General features: G+C 48.2%; 1 protein-coding gene across 1 annotated transcript; it reads right to left on the bottom strand.

Annotated features, from left to right (window-relative positions):
* Positions 1-625: 625 nt before the first annotated feature.
* Positions 626-18658, bottom strand: LOC144095318 (uncharacterized). The gene is made up of 5 exons (XM_077629092.1): positions 18283-18658; positions 16799-17155; positions 8412-8802; positions 7571-7809; positions 626-1043 (listed from the first exon to the last, which is right to left on the bottom strand). The coding sequence occupies exons 1-5, from the start codon at positions 18648-18650 to the stop codon at positions 626-628; spliced, it is 1773 nt and encodes a 590-aa protein (XP_077485218.1). The 5' UTR covers positions 18651-18658.
* Between the last annotated feature and the right edge of the window lie 5401 nt (positions 18659-24059).

The following is a 24059-nucleotide window of genomic DNA, read 5'->3' as shown; positions in this document are numbered from 1 at the left end:
ATTTAATAGTCGCTGACATCACGACCAACCAATCTTTACTCTCGGATTTTTCACCGTGCACACCAAATCGGCTGCTCGCTGCTAAAAAAGGGCGGGCAGCTTTCACGTCAGCCGCGTTTACACAAAGAGAACGGTGGAAGCCACCATACGAACGCGGCAGAAAATTTGCTTCTCCTCGCGACTATTCAGACTTGGCAAAGTAAAACGCGCTACGACGCAACACCAAACTGTTTAAACCAGTGGATGAACTGAGATTCACAACAGTTCTGGGGCTTCCGATAAGTCGAGCCTCATAACAATACGCAACATGTAAGTGCGTGAGTTCTCTAGTCCCTAGCTATCATAGAACGAGCTTAAACACGACGTGCAGTGGCGCAGGTTAGCAAGCTTGTACAAAAAAGGACAAATATAAAATAGCGCGCACGAGTAACAGAAAATCCTGAAGTAGATACATTCATAGTTGCTTCGTTTGTCTCCGTATGAGGCAGAAGTCAGCGCGCTATTATGAAACACGAACAGCTTCAGCGCGCTATATAGACAAAAAAGTATGGTGGGGCAGCCTAAAAAGAATGTAAAACGCGCTATACAGACAGGTGGGCGCTATATATACAGGTGGGCGCAGGCCTTAAGCAGCGGCGCCAGGTGTCACGCAAGCCCTACGGCACGCCCTGGCAGTCTGGAAGCGGTTGGCGCCCGCCAGGCACCGGTGGCCGAGCTGGTTGGCCGTGGACACCGACCGGCAGCGGGGCCCTCTGCTGTCGGCGAAGTAGGCGAACCGCAGCTTGTCGGCGCCGCAGTGGTCTGTCCTCGGCACGCGGCAAGGTCGATGATGGCCGTGTCTCTGACCCCGCTTCTGGCCCCCTGGTCGCTCGTGCGTGCTGAGGCTGCTGGTGCCACGTTGATCACGACTGGCGCAGCGCCGCCAGCACTCGCTGATGGTTGTGAAGACATCGCTACCGTTGGTAGGACAGCGCCCCATCGGAAATGCCCACCGGTGGCAGCGCTTGCTGTTGTAGTACCACCAGGTCTCAGAGACGTCTTGTCTGCCCGTAATGAGATACCAACGAAAACACAAATACATTATGTAGTCAATGACAGTGGCTTGCCTGCTCGTAATAAGGTTTCAGTGAAATTACACACACATTATGCGGTCAGTGACCGCAGGTTTTGTCACTTAAAAATCAAAATGGGGCTCACGTAAAGCATGCAAGGCATCCGAGTCGAGCACAGAAATGGAAAAAGATAGCACTGGAATCGCTTTACTGCTGGCCGGTTCCCAGTCAGGTGGGATGGGAATAAAAAAGCGCTAACAAAGCAATAGACGGTTTTACAGCACTAGCTGCATAGCGTAATCTGACGACTCTTCGAGCCCACGTATGTGATGCACCCCGTGAGAAACACTACCCCCTTTTGAAGCGGAGTTGGTAGTCCGTTTCACGCCAGCAATGCGCATTGTCCGACTTATGGAGCCTCTGTCGCTGTCCTCAGCTTAGGGCATGCCGGGGAGCTGTTTGGTGACCATTTCAAGGCTCGGTCATAACGATACCGTAATAAATTTCTTCCCCAAGTTTCGCGCAACCGTCGCAGTCCGTGCACTTGTTCGTCGTGCACTGGCGAAACGGGTGGCCAGACGGGAAAGGGGCAGAGAGAAATCGCACAGCGAGAAGGCCCGTAGGAAGAGTCATTGCGCACGCATAGATTTTCCCGAGAGTGGGCGCTTGCCCTTCTCCGGTGGTTGGCGCCTTTTCGAACATCGCTGAAAGATGCCCACATACCACACGGATGGCGTCAGACCAGAGTGAAGTTCACTCGACGAATACCACATAACCACCTATCTCCGGACATATTGGGTGCGCCATGTCCCCCACATCGCAGGCAGATATATGACTACTTTGGTACCTCGATATGTGTGGACTCAGCACTGGAGTTGACCACGGAAGAGCGCCGGCGCATCCAGGAAGAGGAAAACATTGCTTAGCTGTAGTGGATGCAAGAAAAATTCATGCTACTGCCAACACAAGACGGGTATCAGTGCTAGACAGTGACAAGGACATTAGTAGCACGCTCTTTTTTGAAGCACGATCAAAAGTCTCGCACACACAGGTGTATCTGCACCGCAACGATTCATCCGACGTTGAAGCAGCTCTGTAGCGAGTATGTGAAAACGCCGTTGACGACGAACACCTGGTGCTCGTATGCAATACGCTGCTCACGCTCCTCGGCGACATCACCACCTTGCCACAGGCTCTCAACTTCCCCCCCCCCTTCCCCCCTACCCCAGCTCTTCAAGGAGGCCGAAGCCGCCGTACCAAGGCCGGAGCCCATGACTACCACCAAGCGACGGCTAACCGTGTGATGTGGTGCAGTGCGCGGGCAGCTTCAGCAGCTTTGAGCGTCTGAACAACAGCAGTGACATGATGTAACGCACGCCTTCCTCTGCAGGTCATAGAGGTCACTGCTCCCAAGAGCACCACTTATCTGAGTGCGCGCCATCGTACAGCAGTGTGCGTGTGCACCGTGGTTCTCACGCTGGGTGTTTCTCCTTTCTTTTTCCCTTTTTACTTTTTTTCGGCCAGGCCACAAAGACGGTAGCCACCGTTACAAAGGGGGTAGCCACCAGATCACCATCAACATCGTCATCGTGGCGTGATACAATGGCGTCACGCATGCCTACAATCTAATTCCGGATAATCATAGACAGAGCCGCTCGACTGCCAGGGGATGGACGATCGTTTGCAAACATACTCAGAAATCGTCGAGAACAATAGGTCACGAAGATGTCTGGTGCCACCACCGGTTCCAAGCTTAAACAAAAAAGAGGCCGTCACCTGGCGACGATTACAAGCCGAAAATTTTGCAGACACCGACTGTTTGTTTCGAACCCAGGTAGACGACAGGAAAGACGATAAATGCAAGACCTGCGGAGCGAGGGGGACCACCGGTCACATAATTTGGGAACGCTCCGGATCATCGGGCGCTGGGGACAATATTAAAAGTAGAGAAGCCTGAGAGGCCCTGCTGCGGAGCGATGTCCCCGGCGACCAGCACCGAGCTGTCCGCCTGGCGACTGAAGCCGCGAAGAGCCAATGCATCTTCGCCAGTCTTTAGTCGCGGAGGTCCCGGACCCTGTCCCCTAGGCCTGCGTTGCCAGTTGCGGGAAGTAGGGGACACCTAAATCGGTGGAAATAGTTTTATTCATTATCGTCATCAGCTATTAGTAGCTGTGCGCGCGCTCGAGGCATGGTAGAAGCCGCGGTAGTGGCAAAAACACAAGCGAGGACGAGGCATATGTGGTGGGGTCTGGGGGTGATGGATACAGCAGTGAGGACGCAGGCGAAAACGTGCGGAGAGCGGAACAGAGAAGGAACGCACTCGGGATGCTTCCTGCAAACCCGTTGAGGGACGAGGTCACAAAGCCCCTGCTCACACACAACGCCTCCTCGATTTCAGTGGCAACCAGACACCAGAGTCTGGTTGCCACCGCACCAGAGTGTAAATACTATGAAATGGACAATTTCAACAAAGCACTTAAAATACCGTCTCACTTCTTCAGGACATTTCACCTAAATGCTCGAAGCATTAAAAATAAAATGCACGATCTACGCATGTCCTTCGATTACTTATCGGATAAATTTGATGCTATATTATTCGCAGAATCCTGGCTTTCTCTAACTGATAGTCCACCGACAATACCAGATTATATTTTTCACGGCATCGTGCGGCCCACAAACCGAGGCGGTGGAATTGCTATGTATATCAAAGCCTCAATTACATGTGAAGTTGTCAACGAATTAACATTCATTACGCCCAATGTTGAGTGCCTTGTGGTACGGTTGAAAAATATTCTTATAGCAGCTGTCTATAGGCCACCGTTAGGATACAAGTCCCAATTTTTTGAATTCATGGAGACCTTGCTGTCAAGCCTCCATTCAATGCAACGATCCTTCTTGGTTATGGGTGATGTGAATATCAATATGCTCGGTGAAGATTCATCTTCTGAGCACCTGGAAACCATATTTGGAACTTTCGCCTGTTCAAATACAATTTCCTTGCCCACCCGTGTTGCCGATACCAGTGCCCCACTTTTAGATATCTGCATTACAAATGTACCTTGTGACCAGTGCTTATCAGGTGTGCTTTCCCTTGATATCAGTGACCACCTCCCGGTTTTTACATGTCTGCCAACAACGATTGTCAAACAGAAAGTCACTTATACCTCTACTTTCGTGACATAAGCTCTACTTCGCTCGAGAAAATTTACACCGCGATAGAAAATATTCACTGGGGAAGTATCTACGCCGAACGCGATCCTAGTCAAGCGTATCGCCTCCTCCTCAGCAAATTTAAGGCCTGCTATGAGAAACATTTTTCCTTGTTGCACAATTCTAACCGAAGGAAACAAATACGCAAGCCTTGGATTACGACCACCTTGCATAAGAGAATAAAAGTAAAAAACAAAATGTACCACGCTTTCCTCCAAACACGTGATACTGTTCAACTTTTCGTAACAAATGCCGATTTATGGAAGGCAAAAATATACTACTATTAGTGTCTATTTGCTGAAATATACAAGAACCCAAGAAAGCTATGGCAAGAAATCAATAATTTATCCAATAACCTTATTAAGTGTCCTCTTAATATTGCAGCTTTTGCTGATGGGAAGACTGATATAGCGGCGTTAGATGCAATGAATGAGTTCTTTTCTAACGTCTGTGAATACATTTCTCCCAACAGAGACTGTGCTAATTCGTTTTCAATACTTCGCCCAAGGCTTGAGAATTCAGCTATATTTTCCCCAGTTACTTCCCAAGAAGTCATCAGCTTCATTGCCAGAGTTCGAAAGAATGTCGCTACTGGACCAGATGACCTGAGCAGTGTCCCTATTAAACATGTAGCACCGATCATAGCCATACCACTCGCCTTTAAAATCAATCAAATTATTGAAACTGGTATCTTTCCTGCTGGCCTTAAACAAGCGTATAACCCCGGTCCACAAAGGGGGAAGTGTCAGCGATATATCAAACTATCGTCCGGTATCTGTTCTGCCCTTATTTTTTGAGGTTTTTGGGAATGTTATTAACGCACAACTTACAAATTTCCTTACTAAATACCATGCTATCAGCGATTCGCAGTACGGCTTCCAGAAAGGAAAATCAGTTGAAATGGCCTTCTTACAAATCAAAGATGAAATACTTAAAAAAAATTGATAACAAACAATTCACTGTAGGCTTATTCATTGACCTCAGGAAAGCATTTGACTGTGTAAACCATAATATATTACTCTCAAAGCTGCAATATTATGGCATACGTGGCGTTGCCCTTGATCTTATCAAAAGTTACCTCTCAGACAGGAAATATTGTGTAAAAGTTGATGACCTCACGTCTTCGATTACAACGGTAAAACATGGTGTACCTCAGGGGTCGATCCTGGGACCTTTGTTGTTCATTCTGTATATCAATGACATGTGCAATTTGCATCTTTCCCCGAAACTGGTCATGTACGCTGATGACACAAATATTTTTTCTCCGCACAAACCGTAACTCAATTGAACACTGTCATAAATAGTTATTTGATCAAACTTGAAGAGTGGTTGCATAAAAATAGATTAACTTTGAATGTTAAAAAGACAGTATATCATTTTCAAGCCACATAGCAAAGCCTATGACACTGAGCTAGTTCTAAATTTTCACGGTACAGCTTCGCAGCGTGTGACATCAGAAAAATTTTTAGGCGTATGGTTCGAAGAAACCATGTCGTGGAATACGCATGTTAGCAAGATGGCGATATAATTAAGCGAAGCAGTTGACTGTCTCTATAAGCTGAGAGAGTTACTTCCAGTGAGGCTCAAAAAAGCGATATATGTTGCTAATTTTTACTCTCGTCTGTCATACTGCATTTTAGTTTGGGGAGTTACAACCATCCATAATTACAATAAACTGGAGCGACTGCAAAAAAAGGTGTTACGAATTATCGAGAGCTTTTATGGAAACCCAAGCCAGCTACCCACTGATCCCTTGTTTACTAAACATAATATGCTTAAAGCAACTAAATTATATGATTACAAACTGTCTCTCTATATGCATAAACATAACCTTCCAAATAATGCACACCCTCCCTTGCATGCTTACAGCTTACGTAAAGAACTAAAACCAGTGCCGCGTACACGTGCAAATTATGGCCGGTCCACTCTTGACTACCGCATACCATCACTCTATAATAAACTAAAAACCCACATTGACTTTACTGCCCCGCTTAACAGATTTAGACACGAAATAAGAAATTTTTTGATGAGGCAGTGAGTATTACTGCGATCCAAATTAATGGCACTGACCAATAAGAACTGACACCACTACTCGACCGACGGGCGACTGGTTGGTTTTTAATCGATTAACTCTTGTTTGCATCATAATGTGCTAGCGTGTATTTGCTTTTTGTTTTAATGTATTGAAATAAAATACATTATATCGTAATATTACCTTATAACTCTTCACGAAGTGTAAGCACTGCATTTGCTATTTGTATAAGCTTCATGTTCATATTCATTTTTGACATCTGCTGTATGTATAATTATTAGGAAGTGTAAATACTGCATCTGCTCTAGGTATGAGCTTCGTGTTCATATATCTTTTTGATTGTGCTGTGAAGTCCACTGCGTGATGCTGCCTGTAGGCCCCCAGGGCCCAGTCAAGCTGTCTGTGACAGTTTTTTCCCTGGGGGACCCCCAAAGTGGATTTGGGCAGTTTTTCGAAAAATCAAACCTTCAGGAGAGCAAGCTGCCGGGCTAGTTGGTGATGCATGTTGTAAACTAGGAAGCGCAAAATACCGGACGACGGACAGAGTAAGGGACACAAAAAACAGGTTCGCCTACCCTTCCTTAAGCTCGCTATAGTCTTTGTGCCTGCTCCTGAAGTGCAGTAAAGGGGAAAGAAAACCCAATCACTAGAGACATTCCAAGCGGAACGGGCGAGCACATTCGTATTCTTTCCGAAACGAAGCTTTATAACGAGCTCTAGCATTTGCCAGCCGTCACCAGCTCCCGTTATGGATTAATCCACCAATCCCCATTAGTAACGCTACATCTGAGCAGGTAAGCGAGTACAGATGCCCGAAGGTCCAATTGCGATGGGAGTGATGTAGCCAGTATTTTATTAGACGAGGCGCTGCTCCATATTTTTCAGATCATAAAGCACTCATTGTTAAGCTACCATGACAAAGGCAGTTGGCGTGCCGCTATGCGTGGCGCCATTATCGCGTTAATGATTTCGCGAACCAATTTGCGCTAACCACTTGACGCACCTTGGGGTAAGCGCCCGTTATTTTTTTTTTGTAACTAATGGCTATCACCAGGTGACACGCCAAGATTCAGATGTGGCAGGCGTTTCAATACTTCAATTTACACAAGAAACAACAAAATTTTAACATTTTGAAGCAGAAATTACCCACAACACCCGCGCTGTAACGCATTACCGGATACCTTAATCGTGCAGTGAGATTTCACAGGCGGTTTTCTGGCCGGTCTGTGCGCGGCAAGAGACGCAGAAAGGAAAGAGGAAGCTTTCCGCTCCACACCTGGTGCATTCCGCGAAGACGATTCTCTCGCGGCACTTCTTGGCCGGTTGGTCGTTCTCGATGCAGTGCAGCCGGCAGCTTCGCCTCGACGAGAACCTGTTTGGGCCTCGGTTGCATACGCCCGCCCCGTCCGATGTTGTGGATACGCAGGCGTTCTTCGCGCGCTTGTAGTAGAACTCAATCCGGGGGCTGGAGCAGTAGGCGAACACCGGTGTTTCGCACGAGGCCTTGCTTTGTACCTGCGAAAGGTGGTTGCTAGGCCTCCACACATTATACCCGATTGATGCGGTAAATAACTGGACGTTTTCCGAGACTTTACTGTGCGGACTGGTGATTACTTCCACCTTTGTGATCATCTTCCTTATTTCTTGACATCAAGGGCACTAACACAAGCTGTTAAGCTTCCTGTATACTTTGACGCCGCAGCTAAGGATTTTTCTTTTGTCATATTTCGTACACGGCAGCCACACGCAAGGCAGTAATGCATCGCCTGAAGACTGTCGCGGAAGACGCCGGACATCTTATATCTGCGTCGTTTTGCGCATTAGGGCCCTCAGGTGAATAGCGAGGATGTTGACTTGTTAACGTTGTCTATTCTCCTGAAGCGCTTTCTACAGCTTCGATTCGCAGAAATGACGGTTTCACAAGATGAAACGCTCAACACAGGGAATCCCGACACTAAACTCAAACTGAGAAAGACAATGAGGATTTTATAAGCTCTCAGGGCTTCGCAGCAGCGTCAAATTACGGCATCACAAGCTGCCACTCACAACGGAGTGAAGCCGGACACTAAACTCAAGTTGAGAAAGACAATGAGGTTTTTGTTTTGTTTGATGCTCACGGGACTACGCAGCGTGCCGCCCTCGATGCTTGTGTATGCGTGCACGACCTCCAAGCCGTCCCGCGCCGTGTCCACGTAGCCCACAGTTATCGGCCGTGGGAGGTCGTAGTCTGCGCCGGTTCCTGGTTCGTCGCCTCCCGTTCCGCCATCTATCTCAACGTCACCTACCGGTGTACCGTCGTGCGCGTCATTCCCGTCTATAGCGGCGCCCACGTGTTGGCGCGTAGGCTCTGCCGTGACAGCCTCTCCTCCTGTCGCATCGCCTGGGTGCTGGTCCGAGTGATCGCACTTTGACCGCGCTGCCGCCTTGGATCCCGGGTGCTCATTCTGCGTGCCCGTGTGGTCGGAACCGCCAGCACCAGCCACCTTCGCAGGAGGGGTCCGGTCATCCCTTTGCATGTTCGGGGGAAGCAAAGTGAAGGCTTTAGAAACGTGCAGCATCCGTCAACACGTTTAAAATGTCGGAACTGTGAGGCGACAGCAATGGCTGTGGCTTGCGAACTAGCGCATCAGGCACCAGAGGGCGCTGTGGTAAGCCGGCACCGCACCGCAACCTGGAAGCAACGTGGCTGGGAGCTTCAGCGACTACGTCCGAAGCTAAGTGCTTTTGGTATTTGCGCTTGTATACATGCTTTCTGGTGGTAGTTTTAGACCGAGTTAAGGGTAGGGAGGCCAGCGGAGGTGTGTGAGAATAATTTTTGGCGGGCTTTTACGTTACGCAGGGCCGAGGGCTATCGGCATAGGAATTTTGGCGGGCTTTCACAAGGCGTAGTCGGCCGGACGATGGGTCGGCAAGCTAGGAAAGTTAAGGTGGACGAGGACGGGGAGTTAGTACAGTGCCAGGAGTGCGAGCGTTGGTGTTATTTAGATAGGACTGGGTTCGGGAGCTTAGCCGAGGCGGATGAGGCTAGCTTTGTGTGTAAGATGTGTAAGCAGTTTGGGGACGCCGTTCGTACGATAAAAGGGGAATGGGAAGCTGGGTTTAATGCAGACTTAATGCGGACCTGCAGGTAGAAAGAGAGGCACGGATTAAGCTGGAAGCTCAGGTCGCCGATTTGATTGAAAAGGAGGAGAATAATGCCGCCCTGTTGAAGCGAATTGTGGGCGAGATGAAAGAAGAGCGGGAAAAGCGGACCCAGCTAGAAAAACAGGTTGAAGCGCTCAGGTCGCGGCCGGCTGGACACCCCAGTTCGGAGAAGTGTCAGGTGGGGAACGAGGCTCGTCGATCCTACAGTGCTGTAGCGCAGCGAGCATTGAGTGAGAGAAATGAGAACGAGATGAAAGAGGTTAAAGCGGGCATGGAAACTCGCGACAATAGCGTACAGCGGCAGGAGAGTCAGCTAGAGCGATCCGGAGGCCAACAGATGTAGTTAGGAAGCGAACGGTTAGGGCGCAGGAGGGTTCTGATGGTCGGGGACTCGAATGTAGCGAGGGTTGAGGGAGGCGTTCTGACGGAAGTGAAGGCAGACAGGCAGGTGCAGGTGGAGGCTCAGTCGGGGAAGTGCATGGTGGATGCAGTGGCCAAAGCCCGGGAGGTGGTGGTGGGCAGCATGGATGGCGAACACCTTGTCGTTATCCATGCTGGTCTCAATGATGTGCTGCAGGGGAGGAGCCAGAATCTTGAGACGCAGTTGGAGGTGGGGATGCGTAGGCTTAGAGAGGCCTCTGAGAGTGTGCATGTGACCATATGCACAGTCCCAGAGGTCCAGAGGCAGGCTCGCGAAACGGAAAGGAGGGTCGTTGAGGCTAATCGGGTAATTAGGCTATTGAGTCGACGACTAAGATACGAGGTGATGGAGGTCAACAGGGAAGTGTACGAGGTTAGGCCTCACGCTTTTGCACAGGATGGCATCCACTACGGTGGTGCCACTGGCAAGAAGGTGGGTAGTAGGATAGGTCGCCAGGCAACAGCTTTTTGGGGGGGACCCAGAGCTCTGAAGGAACCAGTGTACAGAAGGAAGAATTAAGATCAAACGTGCAATGGAACCATAGGGGAAGAAAGAGACGCAAGCGCCAGGGCCAAGTTAATTCAGATATAGGTTTCATTAACATGCAAGGTGGCAGGAATAGACTGAAATGGAGGAAATAGAACAGTTAAGGCAGGAGGAATTAATGTATATGGTTTAGTGGAAACACATCTTAGAGACATGGAGCAACCACCCTGTAACCCAGACTACGCATGGGAATACTGCAATAGAACAGAGGGCAGCAGAAAGGGGGGTGGAATTGGGGCATTCATTCATAAAAGTATGAATTTTCAAAGGGTTAGACTGGGATGCAGGGAACATTTATGGCTAAAAGGAACAGTGGCAGGCAAGCAAACACTCCTTGGCTTTGTATACCTGTGGACCGGGGTTAATGCCAAAGAGGAAAACAGGAAAATGTTAGAATGTATTGCAAGCGACATTGATGAGCTAGGAGGACAGGGCGAGATAATTATATTAGGCGACATGAATGCACACATAGAAGACCTGGATGGGTACACGTATTCGACAGGAAGCATGCTGCAGGACATGTGTGACAGGAATGATTTAGTTGTATGCAACAGCACCGAGAAGTGTGAAGGGCTCATAACATGGAAGGCGGGGAGTCTGCACTCGACGATAGATTATGCACTAATGTCACAGAGGATGTATAATAGATTAGGGGTAATGAGCATAGATGAAGATGGTTCCAGAAGTCTAGGTAGTGACCACAAGCGTATCAAGTTGAGCGTCAGAAGAAAAAGCAATGTAGGACTGAAGCAAGATGAACAATCAGGGGGGGGGATTTTTACTCAGAAAAGCAATTGGAAGCAGCAGCCAAACAAATCGAGAAAGTAATTTTTGAGGATAGTGAAACAGAATGGACTTATACCAAATTAACTCGATTACTGGAGCTAGAGCTAGCTAAGGTGCGAGTAAAGCTAAAAGGGAAAAGATGCAAACCCAAGTGTTGGTGGGATGAGGAGATCAAGAGGGCAATAGAAAAGCGCCAGGAAGCATCCAGGGAACACAGATATTCCAAGAAGAGGGGGGAACCAAAACCCGAAGTAGACAGAAAATGGGATACCTTCATAAAGGGTAGAAGGGACGCATCCTATTTGATTAATTAGAAAATTAGAAGACAGGGTGTCCAATGGATGTCAAAAGTAAATAAAAAGGATAGAAAAGCAGCCCAAAAATTCTGGAAACATCTAAATGCAATGAGTAATAAGACTAGGCTAGAACAAAGGTTTATTGTTACAGATGAGGGTATTTGACTAGAAGGGGATGAAACAATAAAACACATAGGAAAAAGGATGACGGTAAAATTTACAGCAAAGCACGTGGTACATAATTTATCGAAAGAGGATAGACCCGTTACAGCAATAGCTTCACTTGAGCAAGGAGAGTGGGAAAGGGCAGAGAAGAAGGTTCCTAGTGGCACATCAACAGAACCAGATGGTATCCCGATTAGGTTGATAAAGAAGTTAGGACCAAAATCCAAGCAAACATTAATACAGGTAGTGAACAAAATGATAGTGGATGAGAAAGTCCCCGATGAATGGCGATTAAGTAGAATGAACATGATATATAAGGGAAAGGGGGACAAAGCAGACGTAACTATCGTCCCATAACAGTGACATCTGTGGTTTACAGGGTGGCGATGCAAATTATAAAGCATAGACTGCAGGCTTGGGTGGAGAACGATGGGGTGTTAGGGGAACTACAGAATGGGTTCCGGAAACAAAGGAGGTTGGAGGACAATCTATTTTCATTGACACAGTGTATAGAAATTGCGGAAAAGGAACATAGGCCCTTATGGCTAGCATTTCTGGATATTAGGGGAGCCTATGACAACGTTACTCAGGAGCATTTGTGGGACATACTGGGCACATTGGATGTGGAAAATGGAGTAATTAATCTTTTAAAAGATATATATAGAGGTAACAGAGTGCTCATAAAATGGGAAAAAAATGTATCAGGGCCTGTAGAGATACATCGGGGGCTTAGACAAGGATGTCTTCTGTCCCCTTTGTTGTTCATGTTGTACCTGCAAGGGTTGGAGACCAAGCTAGAGGGGAGCGGACTGGGCTTCAACCTATCTTTTTCCAAGCAAGAGGAATTGATTAAACAGACATTACCGGGACTAATATACGCGGACGATATAGTGATAATGGCTGACAACAAGGAAGACCTGCAGAAGTTGTTAGACATATGCAGTACAGAGGGAGATAGATTAGGCTTCAGGTATAATAAGGAAAAATCTGCAGTCATATTTAATGAAGAGGGCGGCGAGCATAGAATACAGGAGTTCGTGCTAAAAGTAGTGAATGAGTACAAGTATCTTGGGGTGTGGATAAATAACAGTGCTGAGTATCTGACAGAGCATGAAAAATATGTAATGAATAAAGCTAGTAGGAATGCAGCTGTCATGAAAAATAGGGCACTGTGGAATTACAATAGGTATGAGGTGGTAAGAGGGATCTGGAAAGGGGTGATGGTCCCTAGCCTGACCTTCGGTAATGCGGTCCTGTGTATGAGGACAGATGTTCAAGCAAGGCTGGAAATTAAGCAACGGGGAGTAGGGAGGTTAGCTTTGGGAGCACATGGCAATACACCAAATCAGGGGGTACAGGGTGATATGGGATGGGCGTCTTTCGAGAGCAGAGAGGTTAGCAGTAAGATAGCATTTGAGGAACGATTGAGAAAGATGGAAGAAATGTGGTGGGCTAGGAAAGTTTTCAGATACCTGTATATAAAGAATGTTGACACGAAATGGAGAAAGCGAACTAGAAAATTGACAAGCAAATATCTGGACAGCAGTAAGGGGACAAATCAGCAATTATCGGTTAAGAAAAAGGTTAAAGAAACAGAGAGAGCTTTGTGGAAAACAGGGATGCTGATGAAATCGGCACTGGGAACATACCGGACCTTTAAACAGGAAATTGTCAAAGAAAATATCTATGATAATTGTAGGGGAAGCTCTTTGTTGTTTGAGGCCAGGAATGGAGTTTTGCGGACTAAGACATATAGAGTCAGGTACCAGGAGATAGACACTTTGTGCATTGCGTGCGGAGAGGAGGAAACGGCTGAACACTTGATACTTTTCTGTAAAGGGCTTCACCCTACAGTGGAAAGCAGCGGGGCTGACTTACCCAAGGCATTGGGGTTTAGGGATATTGAAGGGAAAGTGGATTTTAAGAGGTTAGAAGTAACCAAGCGAAGGTTATCTGATTGGTGGCTAAAAGCAAGACAGGAATAAAATTTCACAAGACATGGCTAGGTGGCTTGAGCCACCGCCCGATGTACAGGTTTCAGCCGTATCCCTCCATCCATCCAACCTGTATATAAGAAATGTTGATACGAAATGGAGAAAGCGAACTAGAAAATTGACAAGCAAATAACTGGACAGCAGTAGGGGGGGGGGGGGGGGCGAATAAGCAATTATCGGTAAAAAAGGGTTAAAGAAGCAGAGAGCGCTCTGTGGAAAACAGGAATGCTGACGAAATCAGCACTAGGAACATACAGGATTTTTAGCAGGAAATTTCCAAAGAAAATATGTATGATAATTGTAGGGGAAGCTCTTTGTTGTTTGAGGCCAGGGCGGGAGTTTTGCGGACTAAGACATATAGAGTCAGGTACCACGAGATAGACATGTTGTGCGTTGCGTGCAGAGAGGAGGAAGAAACGACTGAACACTTTATACTTTTCTGTGAAGGGCTTCACCCTACAGTGGAAAGCAGCGGGGCTGATTTCTCCAAGGCATTGGGGTTTAAAGACAGTAAAGGGAAAGTAGATTTTAAGCGGGTAGAAGTAACCAAGCGAAGGTTATCTGATTGGCGGCTAAAATCAAGACAAGAGTAAAATTTCATGTCACGGCTAGATGGCTTGAACCACCGCCCAATTTAAAGGGTTCAGCCGTATCCATCCATCCATCCATACGGAAACATGTCTGCTTTCTAAGAGGTATAAAACCATGCTTCGCTGTCGAGTGCTAACCTGTATAGTTCGAGGGTTGCATTTGGTAACTGATGCCCTGTGCTATCATTGTCAATGCTGCAACGCACAATGTTGTTTGTTTAATATTATTCCATTCGCGCTCATTCGATAGGCACAATAATCGTGTTTATCGATAATGTAATGGTCTATATTAACTCATTTTGTATAATACTGTCACCGAAAGCCGGCAGAAAGGGCAGAAGGGCACACCAGAACTAACCAGGCAGACACTCAGCGAACGAGCGCACGAGCCGGGGAAGACAAGGAAGACCGGCCGGTGCTGCCCCACAGCATGGCGGCGCCAGTAAATTGCTAACTCTGTGGCATTGCCCCTCCTCTTGGAAAAGGCATCGCCGCGATGCCGCGGAATCACGAAAGCCCAGAATTAAGTCTGTGGCGCCGGACTTGGCAGAATAAGTCCTAGCGGGCGTGGTAGGGTTTCATCCTGGCAACGTGGACGATTTCGAATGCCGCCTTCCGCCTGGAGGAGCGGACAGACTCCTGCGGGAGCACTTCGTAGTTAACGTCACTAAGTTTGCGCAGTACCTCGTAGGGACCGAAGTAGCGGCGCAGAAGTTTTTCGGAGCGACCCAGCAGACGAATTGGGGTCCAAACGCTAACTTGATCGTCAGGGTGGTAAAGCACCGCCCGGTGATGAAGGTTGTAACGTTGAGCGTCGGTTTCCTGCTGGGTACGGGTTCGTTGTCTAGCTAGCTGGCGGGCGGCTTCTGCGTTCACGAACGAACTCTTCAGCGCCAGCGACGGAGGGACGTGCAACATCTGGCAGTAACAGTGCGTCCAGCATATATTCGTGGCTTCGCGGCCGTGCACCAAATGGAACGGCGTGAAGCGCGTTGCCTCTTGAAATTCAGTGTTATATACGAACGTGATGTAAGGCAGGATCTGGTCCCAGTTCTTATGATCGGTGTCAACGTACGTGGAAAGCATGTCCGCAATTGTCTTATTGAGTCGCTCAGTCAGTCCATTTGTTTGAGGATGGTAGGCAGTGGTTCGACGGTGACTGGTGCCGCTGGGACGCATAACTTCCTTAGCAAGGGCTGATTTAAAGCCGTGCCTCTATCAGTTAAAACGACCGCAGGGGCACCGTGACGGAGGACAGTGTTAAAGGTGAAAAAGTTCGCAATGTCGGCAGTGGTGCGGCAGGGAAGTGCTTTCGTCTCACAGTACCGGATGATGTAGTCGGTGGCAACTATAATGTACCTGTTGCCCAATGATGATGTCGGAAATGGTCCCAGCAAGTTCATGCCGACCTGGTGGAAAGGGATTCGAGGCAGATCAACGGGCTTCAATACGCCGGCCGACTTCACAGGTGGTGTCTTCGGACATTGGCGCTCGCCGCAAGACTTAACGTAGTGCTAGGCAACTGTTGCAAGCCGGGTCAGTAATACTTCAGCCGTATCCGCGTCAACGTGCGAGAAATAGGTGGCCGGAAGAAAGGTCGTCCTGGCATGCGTGCAGAACTTCGTCTCGAAGCACCGTTGGAACCACAAGCAGGTACGGAGTGTCCGTGGGACTGTAGTTTTTCTTGTAGAGGATGCCACCCCGCAAGCAGAATGACGATAGCATGAAAATTAGAAAACTAGAAGAATGTGTGCCCAATGGATGTCAAAAGTAAATAAAAAGGATAGAAAAGCAGCCCAAAAATTCTGGAAACATCTAAATGCAATGAGTAATAAAACTAGGCTAGAATTTTTTTCGCCATACTTTTGCATCCTGTTTAATCCTTCATCTATTTTATCTTAGTTCGCGTGACGGCCCTCTACACTGTGCAGTTTTTTATCGGTTTTAGTCTGTTATATCGCCTCTTCCCGTCCGTCCTTCTCAGCCTCAGATGTCTAAATTCATTATTTGACGTGACTATTCACTGTTTCCACGTGACCGCGCATACCTGATTGTACCCCCTTGCTGCCACCTTATATATGTTTGTGCTCCGAAATAGATTCAGTTGATAGTCAGCGCCCTTCCCTGTGCTTCCATGTTTGACTTCTGTCCTGTTCTTAGCGCTGTCCCTACACCATGCAATACCAACTAGCCCGTCAACTCGCTCTCCATAGAGAAAGAACTCGAGTTAACACCATGATGAGGACGAAATAAACTTGGGCTCAATATGCAATGCGGAAAACCAAATAACTGATGATCTGTTAGGGTCGTAGTATATTCAATGTAAGTAAAATGAAGTCGGACTTAACAGAAGGTAAAGTTAGAAATAACATTAGGAAATTTGCTGCGACACTCGGCTCGGAATTACGAGGATATAGCGGTGTAACAGCAGTTTTTGCTTTCGTACGATGAAGATTTTGGAACACAGATCGACAGTTCGCACATGGGTGAAACTGCAATCGCATGGTGCAATACTAGACTGACTAAATAGCGTGTCCTGGGGATTGGTGAAACTACAGGTACCCCCTTGCTTCGTGCACCAGGCTTTCGTAGACGTCCGCCGACATGGCCGCGAAGATGAGGGCGAAAACAGCGGCGAAGCAGAGCCCGGCGAACGCCCAGTGTGGCTGCCTCGCGAACCCCTTCCAGCCAGCCACTGCATCGTCCAGCGGGGGCTGCTCACTGCCGATAAACTGCAGCGCCGAGGAGACCCCTTTCGTGGACGGGCGGTCCACACCGTCGCTGTCCTCACGGTAGTTGAGAAAGTAGTGCTGGACCTCCTCGGGCATCCAGTATGGTGCCACGCTGCCCACTTCACCAGAGCTGCTGCTTCTGCTTTCCTGGAGTCCTTGCGGCGGCGAGCTCCGCCGTTTCCGGCTCCTGGAAACATGGGAACCGTGCAATGCTGAGCGAGGACCTTACGAAGCGCCATCTCTTGTATTTAAAGTACAGGATGGTCCGCGCTCTTAAAATCTTATTGCACTTACAAACATATGGTTCACGTGCGAAAAAAGTACCAATTTTCTTTGCCCCTTCAGAACGGAACTCTTTCCTCCTCGAATGACATTGAATGAAACAGAATTCGTTGTTTTTGCTGAAAGCTCAAGCTATTGATGCGCAAGCGCATGCTGATGAGGCTGATTACAGTCCCGCTGATATGATGCCTCCGCTTGAAGCTTGTACGGTACGGATCGTGAGAGAGAATCCTTACACTCTCGTTGCTAGGTCACGTTGGTGCACAGATTGCTTCAGCATGTCACCTTATGTAAGCCGACAAACAGTTCAACCCGCGTATTCTTCTTAGATATAACACGTGTATTCTATGCATTCCGCCTGTGTGCCTTTTATGTGAAATGTTCGCCCTTGACCGCTGTAGTAGCGCTACTAGCGACCAAGTAATTAAAGCTGCCATTGTATCGAGTGTTTAGAACAGCTCCGCCCATTGGCCAGGATGGCAACACTCTGCCTCGACCCGTAGGCGGCCGTCCTTGCCCAGCGACATGCCCATGAAGAATAGATGGCACGGCCCATGGTCACTGGCCGCTAACGAGGGGTGTCCCAGCTACAGCATCCGATACTTCCACTGCTTGGCAGGATCCCTCTGCAGCATTCTCTTGTGGCCAAGCATGAATGACAACTGTGCAGTCATGTGCCGTTTATGCAGCGCCCCATGCATATTCATTGTTTCAAGTGCCTCATATAAGGTAACGGTAGCAAACGATTTTAGCATTGCAAGGTGCATGCCTGAGGCCATGCTGAACGTTTACCTCTCACGAATTTCTAAGCGCGACACCAGGCATAGACGCTCAAATGTCTCTGTTGTAAGAAGGTAACGAGACAGCATATTCTCGTGCGTAAGCTGTGGGCCTGCTTCAGCAAAGTAGAAAGAACAATAATAGTGGTGTTGCAGTTTCTCACTCTCGATTTCTTCACCAGCGTTACCCTGCTGGCACTAATTCATGCGCGTTGCTTTCGCTGCTTTTTGCCTCCAGGCCAATGCAGTGTACCTTGAGCGAGGTTTGTCGCCTGAGCTCTCCTCGGTTGATGTTGACGATGAGGTGCTGCTCTTGTCTTCTTTCGCTTCGTCCGAGATCTCCGCTGTGGAGGGTCCAGAGGCTAACACCGGATCATGTACCCCTTCTTCCTGTTCGTCTTGCTGGGCGAGGTCGTCCGGTGGCGGCGGCAGCTGTAGTTGTGGCTGGTCCCCCTGGAACTGCAGGGTCTTCTTCGAGGGTTTTCTTGGTAGGCTGAAGAAGCCCGGTGGAGCCTTGAGGATGCCAGTCGGAGCGCTCCGCCATGGCTTTTTGCGGGGCACATTCACCGACATGTAGGAAAGAGACGTTGGCTGAGCTGCCCGAGGCGAAGAAGCCGCCATTTGAAATAGACAGCATAGAATAGACAGCCTTCTTTGTCTTCCGGCTCGCGCTTCAACCTGTGTGGCGCGTGACCAGAATACTGCCGCGACGGCTGTTCAGGTTTGCAGCCTGCGGAGATTTAATTTCGATTTCAGGATTGCCCGTGGACGTTGAATAATTCCACCCCAACTGAAGCTGCAGGAGTGATTTGAAAAAATGTTTGCATAATTTTGACGATCTGCAGATCACTGAAATGTATCACAGAAATTAATCTAGAATCTAGAGAGAAATTAATCTAGATACCGGCAATTGTGGGGAGCGTAGATATGCCGTGACGGCTGAGAGGGCCGATGTCGCAGTCGAGTACGCTAGCCATTGTTTCTTCAATACACGATGTATCATACGCGTTTATTCTTGTTTCTAGCATGGAAAAATTTGTATACTAGTTTACGTTGGAAGGCGTTGTGTCCTAGGTTTCAGTTTCAGTTTGGTTCTACTTGGGTTGGATTTGGCCTTGTCTGTGTGCATCCGTACATTGGATTATAATGGGATCGTTCCATATAAAAACCCATCCCGCCATTAATGAAACGTCGTTCGTCATGTTTTGCTGAGTCTTGACTCACTTCTTGGGCGGCCCTCCAGAACGACACAACATTGGCGACGAGCACGGGATTCATTAGGGCCACTGTCCGAGAGTGAGTTGGCTGTCATGAATTAGTTTAAAAGAAGTGTGACGACGTCCCGTCTTGTTCATTTCTTTTCTTCACAGCCTATTTCCAGTGGCAAATTCAACTTATTCATCGGAGGACTTCGGCGTCTGCTTGCCTCCTACTGCGGCGTCGTTGAGGACCGGGCCGCTGCCGAGGAGCTGCGTTCGAGCTATGGAAAGCGAGTGAGTGCGGTCATCACCGGAGTTTCTTAGACGTGTGAAGAGCGTTCGTGGAAAATTGCGAGGTTACGTTTTGAAACGCCAGTTGAGGAGCTCGCTAAGCCTAGCGGACCTACACAGTTACAGGCATTGCGTGCGACCTGTTGCTGCGTAGACAAGGAGGGAGGAAGACCGTTGGCCGCCATGTTCTGAAACCGGCAATCATGAAGACCGGAAGGCCGTCAACTTTCATGTTCAGTATTCAGTGCGGAAGGAATAAAGAACCGCAAGTACGTTGTACTGGGTCAGCATTTTCGTTAGCAGCGATTCAGGAGGTCACTCTTGTTTTGTAGCCGACCTGTGAGGAGGCCGGTAGGCCGCTGCCATTTCGTAACTGGCCAGTGGAGGAGCCGGGAAGCTGCTGCCGTTTTCATCACCGGCCATTGAGAGACCGCGGGAGGCTGCTGCCGTTTTCGTAACCGACTATTGAGGATGCCAACTGCCATACTGAGTGCCGGGAGGCCAATGCGTCATTTCTGGCGATGACAGACATTTGAAAGTTAAATTGAGGGACGATTGCACTAGAAAAATACAAGCTGTGAACAAGATAATCAACGGAAAAAGATGACGAACGCGGCGCAAGAGTTCTCCGGCGTTCATGCGCCTGAGCCTTTCCTTCAGAGACTCGGACACCCGGTGGTGCCTTGGGCACAATGGATACGGACATCTGAACTTTATGCGAACTTATCTGGTGGTTCTACAGCATCGCATGAACGCAAGAAATCGTTGTTGATATACAATTTAGGGGGCGAAGGGCGCAGAATTTATTTTGCTCGTGCTACGACGCAACCGGAGATTGCGTCGCTTCCAGCATTAGTGTCCAGAGAGACGGCCGACACTGCGCCAGGTGGGTACCAGGCTGCAGTGACATTACTTGCCCAAGAGTTTTCTGTGTCGACAAATTTAGTTGTAGAACGACGTAAATTCTACAGCCGCGTGCAGTAGCAATATGAGTCGGTTACAGAATACATAGCCCCACTCCCAGATTTGGCACTCACGTCGAATTTCGCATCCCCAGATGAAGCAATGAGAGACAGGTTCGTGACTGGCGTCTCATCGCTACGTGTTCGCGAACCCCTTTTGTTAGAAGCATCCGATATCTCCTTCTCTACAGCTTTGAATATTGCTTTGCGTTATGAGCAAACGGCTCGCGGCGCTCAAGAAGTCGCAGCACCAATACAAAATGCTCGTTCACAGCGCCAGGCACTGCCATCGTTGCCACGAGTTCCTCCGCAAATTCAAGAAGTTTCGTTTTTCATCAAGCTCGTCCCCGACGTCAAAAAACCATTCCTTTGTTTCAAGACGCCCGTTCTTCAAGACGTCCGGCGCAACAATGCAGCGCAATACCGTCTACGAGTAGACGCAACTCCAGCAACGTTGCTACCAGCGTTCCGAATGAACGCAACTTTTCCGACAATATTCCGTCAAAGAGCGCGAACAGACGCGCAACATGCCACACTGCTACTGCTACAGATGTGGATCGGAACGTCATGCTGCGTCGGTATCTACATGTCCTTCGCAGAGAAAAAAGTGCTTTCATTGTAGACGAGTTGGTCATTTTCATTCAGTTTATAATCGTCGTCGACCTTCTGTGAAAGAAGTACAAGAGTACTTGATTGAAGAAGAGGGTGAAACTACTTTACATGTTATAAATATGCAAGAGCGGAATGGAATACATATTCAGTTGAAAGTGGCTGGAACAAATCTTACATTTCTTCTTGATTCAGGATCAGCAGTATCTATTATTGACTATAATACTTTCGTACGCATTTTCCCACATTTCAAGACCTTGGAGGCACCTCGTATTATACTTCTGGGCTATTCCTAACGTCCTATCAAGGCACACGGCTGCTTCATGGCAATGATCGCATTCAAAGAAAGAACAGCCTCAATATTTTTCTACATTGTTCAGGAATGAATTACCCTTATCGGCCCGGATGCAATTCGGGCGCTTGACTTGTGCATTGTGGAGGCAACATTACAGTGTCTTCAAACGACTGCAAAACCATCTACAAACCAGGTTCTTCCAGCAGTCGCTAAAGAATTTCCAGCCCTCTTATCGAATGAGTTAGGATTGGCCAGTCTACCAACATGAAGTGAGAATTCGCACAACAGTGCAGCCTGTGGTAGCTAAGTTGCGTCGACTACCGTTCTCTATCCGCCCTAAAGTCACTGAAGAACTCCAGCGCAAAGAACAGCAAGACATCATCAAAAGAACTGATGATTCGGAATGCGTTTCACCCATAGTTGTAGTACAAAAACCGAATGAGAAAATCCTCCTTTGCGTTGACCTGCGCGAGTTAAACAAAGCAGTCATTCAGGGTGTTTTCCCACTTCCTCATACAGAAGAATTGCTCCACACTCTAGTAGGGGCAGCTCATTTTTCTAAGTTAGACTTAGCGTCGGCATACCGCGAAATTACACTGCATCCAGATAGTCGTGACCTTACAGCCTTCATTACACACGAAGATCTATTTCGTATCAAGCGTGTGTGTTCTGGGTTGGCTTCGGCTCCTTCAGCATTTCAGAAAATCATGTCACTAATTTTTAAAAGTACGTTGCTAAGGTGTATTGTTCTATATTGGCGACATCATTGTCTTTGGCATGTCCGAAAAGAAACGTAATTTCAATCTTCGTCAAGCACTTAACCGCATTCAAGACGCAGGACTTAAGTAGAATGATAAGTGCGTGTTCGTTGTGCAAGAACTTACTTTCCTTGGTCATAAAATTACACCACAATGCATTTTTCCAGTTAATGATGCAGTTGAGTCTGTTATAAAAACTCCAATACCACATAATGCGGCTGAAATGAAATCATTCTTCGGCCTTGTGGAATACTATGCAAAATTCCTGCCACACTTGGCTACAGTTGTGGAGCCTATGAGAGCACTTCTTCGAAACGACCATCCGTTTATAGGGTCGGAACAAGCACATAAGAGTTTCAGCAAAGTGCCTCCCAGAGCAAGACAAGGCTTGACCAAGCGGTGGAAGCGCCAAAAGCTAAACAGAAAGCTAAAGAACAAGATTGCCGAAATCACCAGGCAAGCAGACGAATATGCAACGCAGCTGGCAAGACAAGGGTGGCAGCAGTTTAGTACCTCGCTGAATGGCACCCTCAGCACGGCTAGAACGTGGCAGATCCTCACAACACTCATGGATCCGAGCAAAAGCAAGGCGGAAAGCAGCAAATCCATCCAAAGGCGCATTCATCAGTACGAAGGTACAGAAGAACAGCTGCTCCAGACAGTACGAGATAAATGCTACGGGAAGGACCAGGCAGACGGCTACCAAGGCGACTACCAGGGCGAAGAAAACCCAACCACTGACAGACCCATCACAAGAGAAGAGGTCGTCGAGGCCATAAGGGCAACAACGAAAAATACGGCAGCAGGGGCGGACAAGATTCATAACTCGTTAATCCGAAATTTAAGCCACGAAGCAATCAGCCAACTCGCCCTATACCTAAACAGTGGGAAGAAGGGACGGTCCCAGCGGAGTGGAAACACGCCGTAATCATGATCCCCAAGCCCGGCAAGAAACTCCAAATGGACAACCTCAGACCGATCTCGCTAACATCATGCCTAGGCAAGCTGTACGAGAGAATAGTTACCCGACGAATACAAACGCATCTAGAAGACGGAGAATGGTACCCCAAAACCATGTTCGGATTCAGGGCAAATTTATCAACCCAAGACATCTTGTTACAACTAAAAGAAGAGGTACTCGAAACAATGCCAAAGAACGGGGAGAACATTGTCATGGCCATCGATATTAAAGGGGCCTTTCACAACGCATCCCATGCCGCCATTATGGAAGGACTTAACACCACCAACTGCGGGAAGAAGGTCCATGACTACGTTAGAAGCTTCCTCACGGACAGAACAGCGACGGTAGGCCTAGGAGACCTGCGGAGTGACACCTTTCAAACGCCATGCAAGGGCACTCCGCAAGGCTCAGTAATCTCGCCAATACTCTTTAACATAGCGACGATCAACCTCGCCAGGAAACTCAGCCAAGTACAGGGGATTAGTCATGCAATGTACGCAGACGATATCACCATCTGGACCACCCAACGCTCACTAAGGGAGAAGCAGGAGGCGCTACAAGAGGCTGCCACCTGCATTGAAGAATACACAAAACAAAGAGGACTTAAATGCTCCACGGAAATATCTGAGCTCCTCAGAGTGGGTAGGCACCCTACGGATGCTCCACTCGAAATAAAACTACAGGGCCAGAACATCCCGGAACAAAAGACGATCAGAATCCACGGCATGTGGCTGCAAGGAAGCCGGAAGTGCAGTCATACACTCAGCCTGCTAAGCAAAGCGGCAGGACAAGTAGGCCGGATGATCAGCAGAGTAGAGCACAAGAGGTATGGCATGAAGGAGGAGGACACACTCAGGCTAGTCAACAGCCTAGTGGTCAGCCGGCTGACATATTCATTACCGTACCATGTGACTATCAAAGCAGAGAAGGAGCAAGCGGAGACAATACTCCGGAA

Source organism: Amblyomma americanum, chromosome 6 (assembly GCF_052857255.1).
Source record: "Amblyomma americanum isolate KBUSLIRL-KWMA chromosome 6, ASM5285725v1, whole genome shotgun sequence".
In the NCBI taxonomy this organism is placed as follows: Eukaryota; Metazoa; Arthropoda; class Arachnida; order Ixodida; family Ixodidae; genus Amblyomma; species Amblyomma americanum.
The sequence above is the reverse complement of the archived record's forward strand: the minus strand, read 5'-3'. Positions and strand labels throughout refer to the sequence as shown.

Bases quoted from the DNA above. Each gene is read 5' to 3' on its own strand.
- LOC144095318 (XM_077629092.1), bottom strand. From the start codon at position 18,650: ATGGCGGCTTCTTCGCCTCGGGCAGCTCAGCCAACGTCTCTTTCCTAC. The intron at 17,156-18,282 runs GTACACTGCATT...CCATGTTTCCAG, and splicing joins GGCGACAAACCTCGCTCAAG to GAGCCGGAAACGGCGGAGCT. The intron at 1,044-7,570 runs GTGTGGAGCGGA...CATTACGGGCAG, and splicing joins GTCTTCGCGGAATGCACCAG to ACAAGACGTCTCTGAGACCT.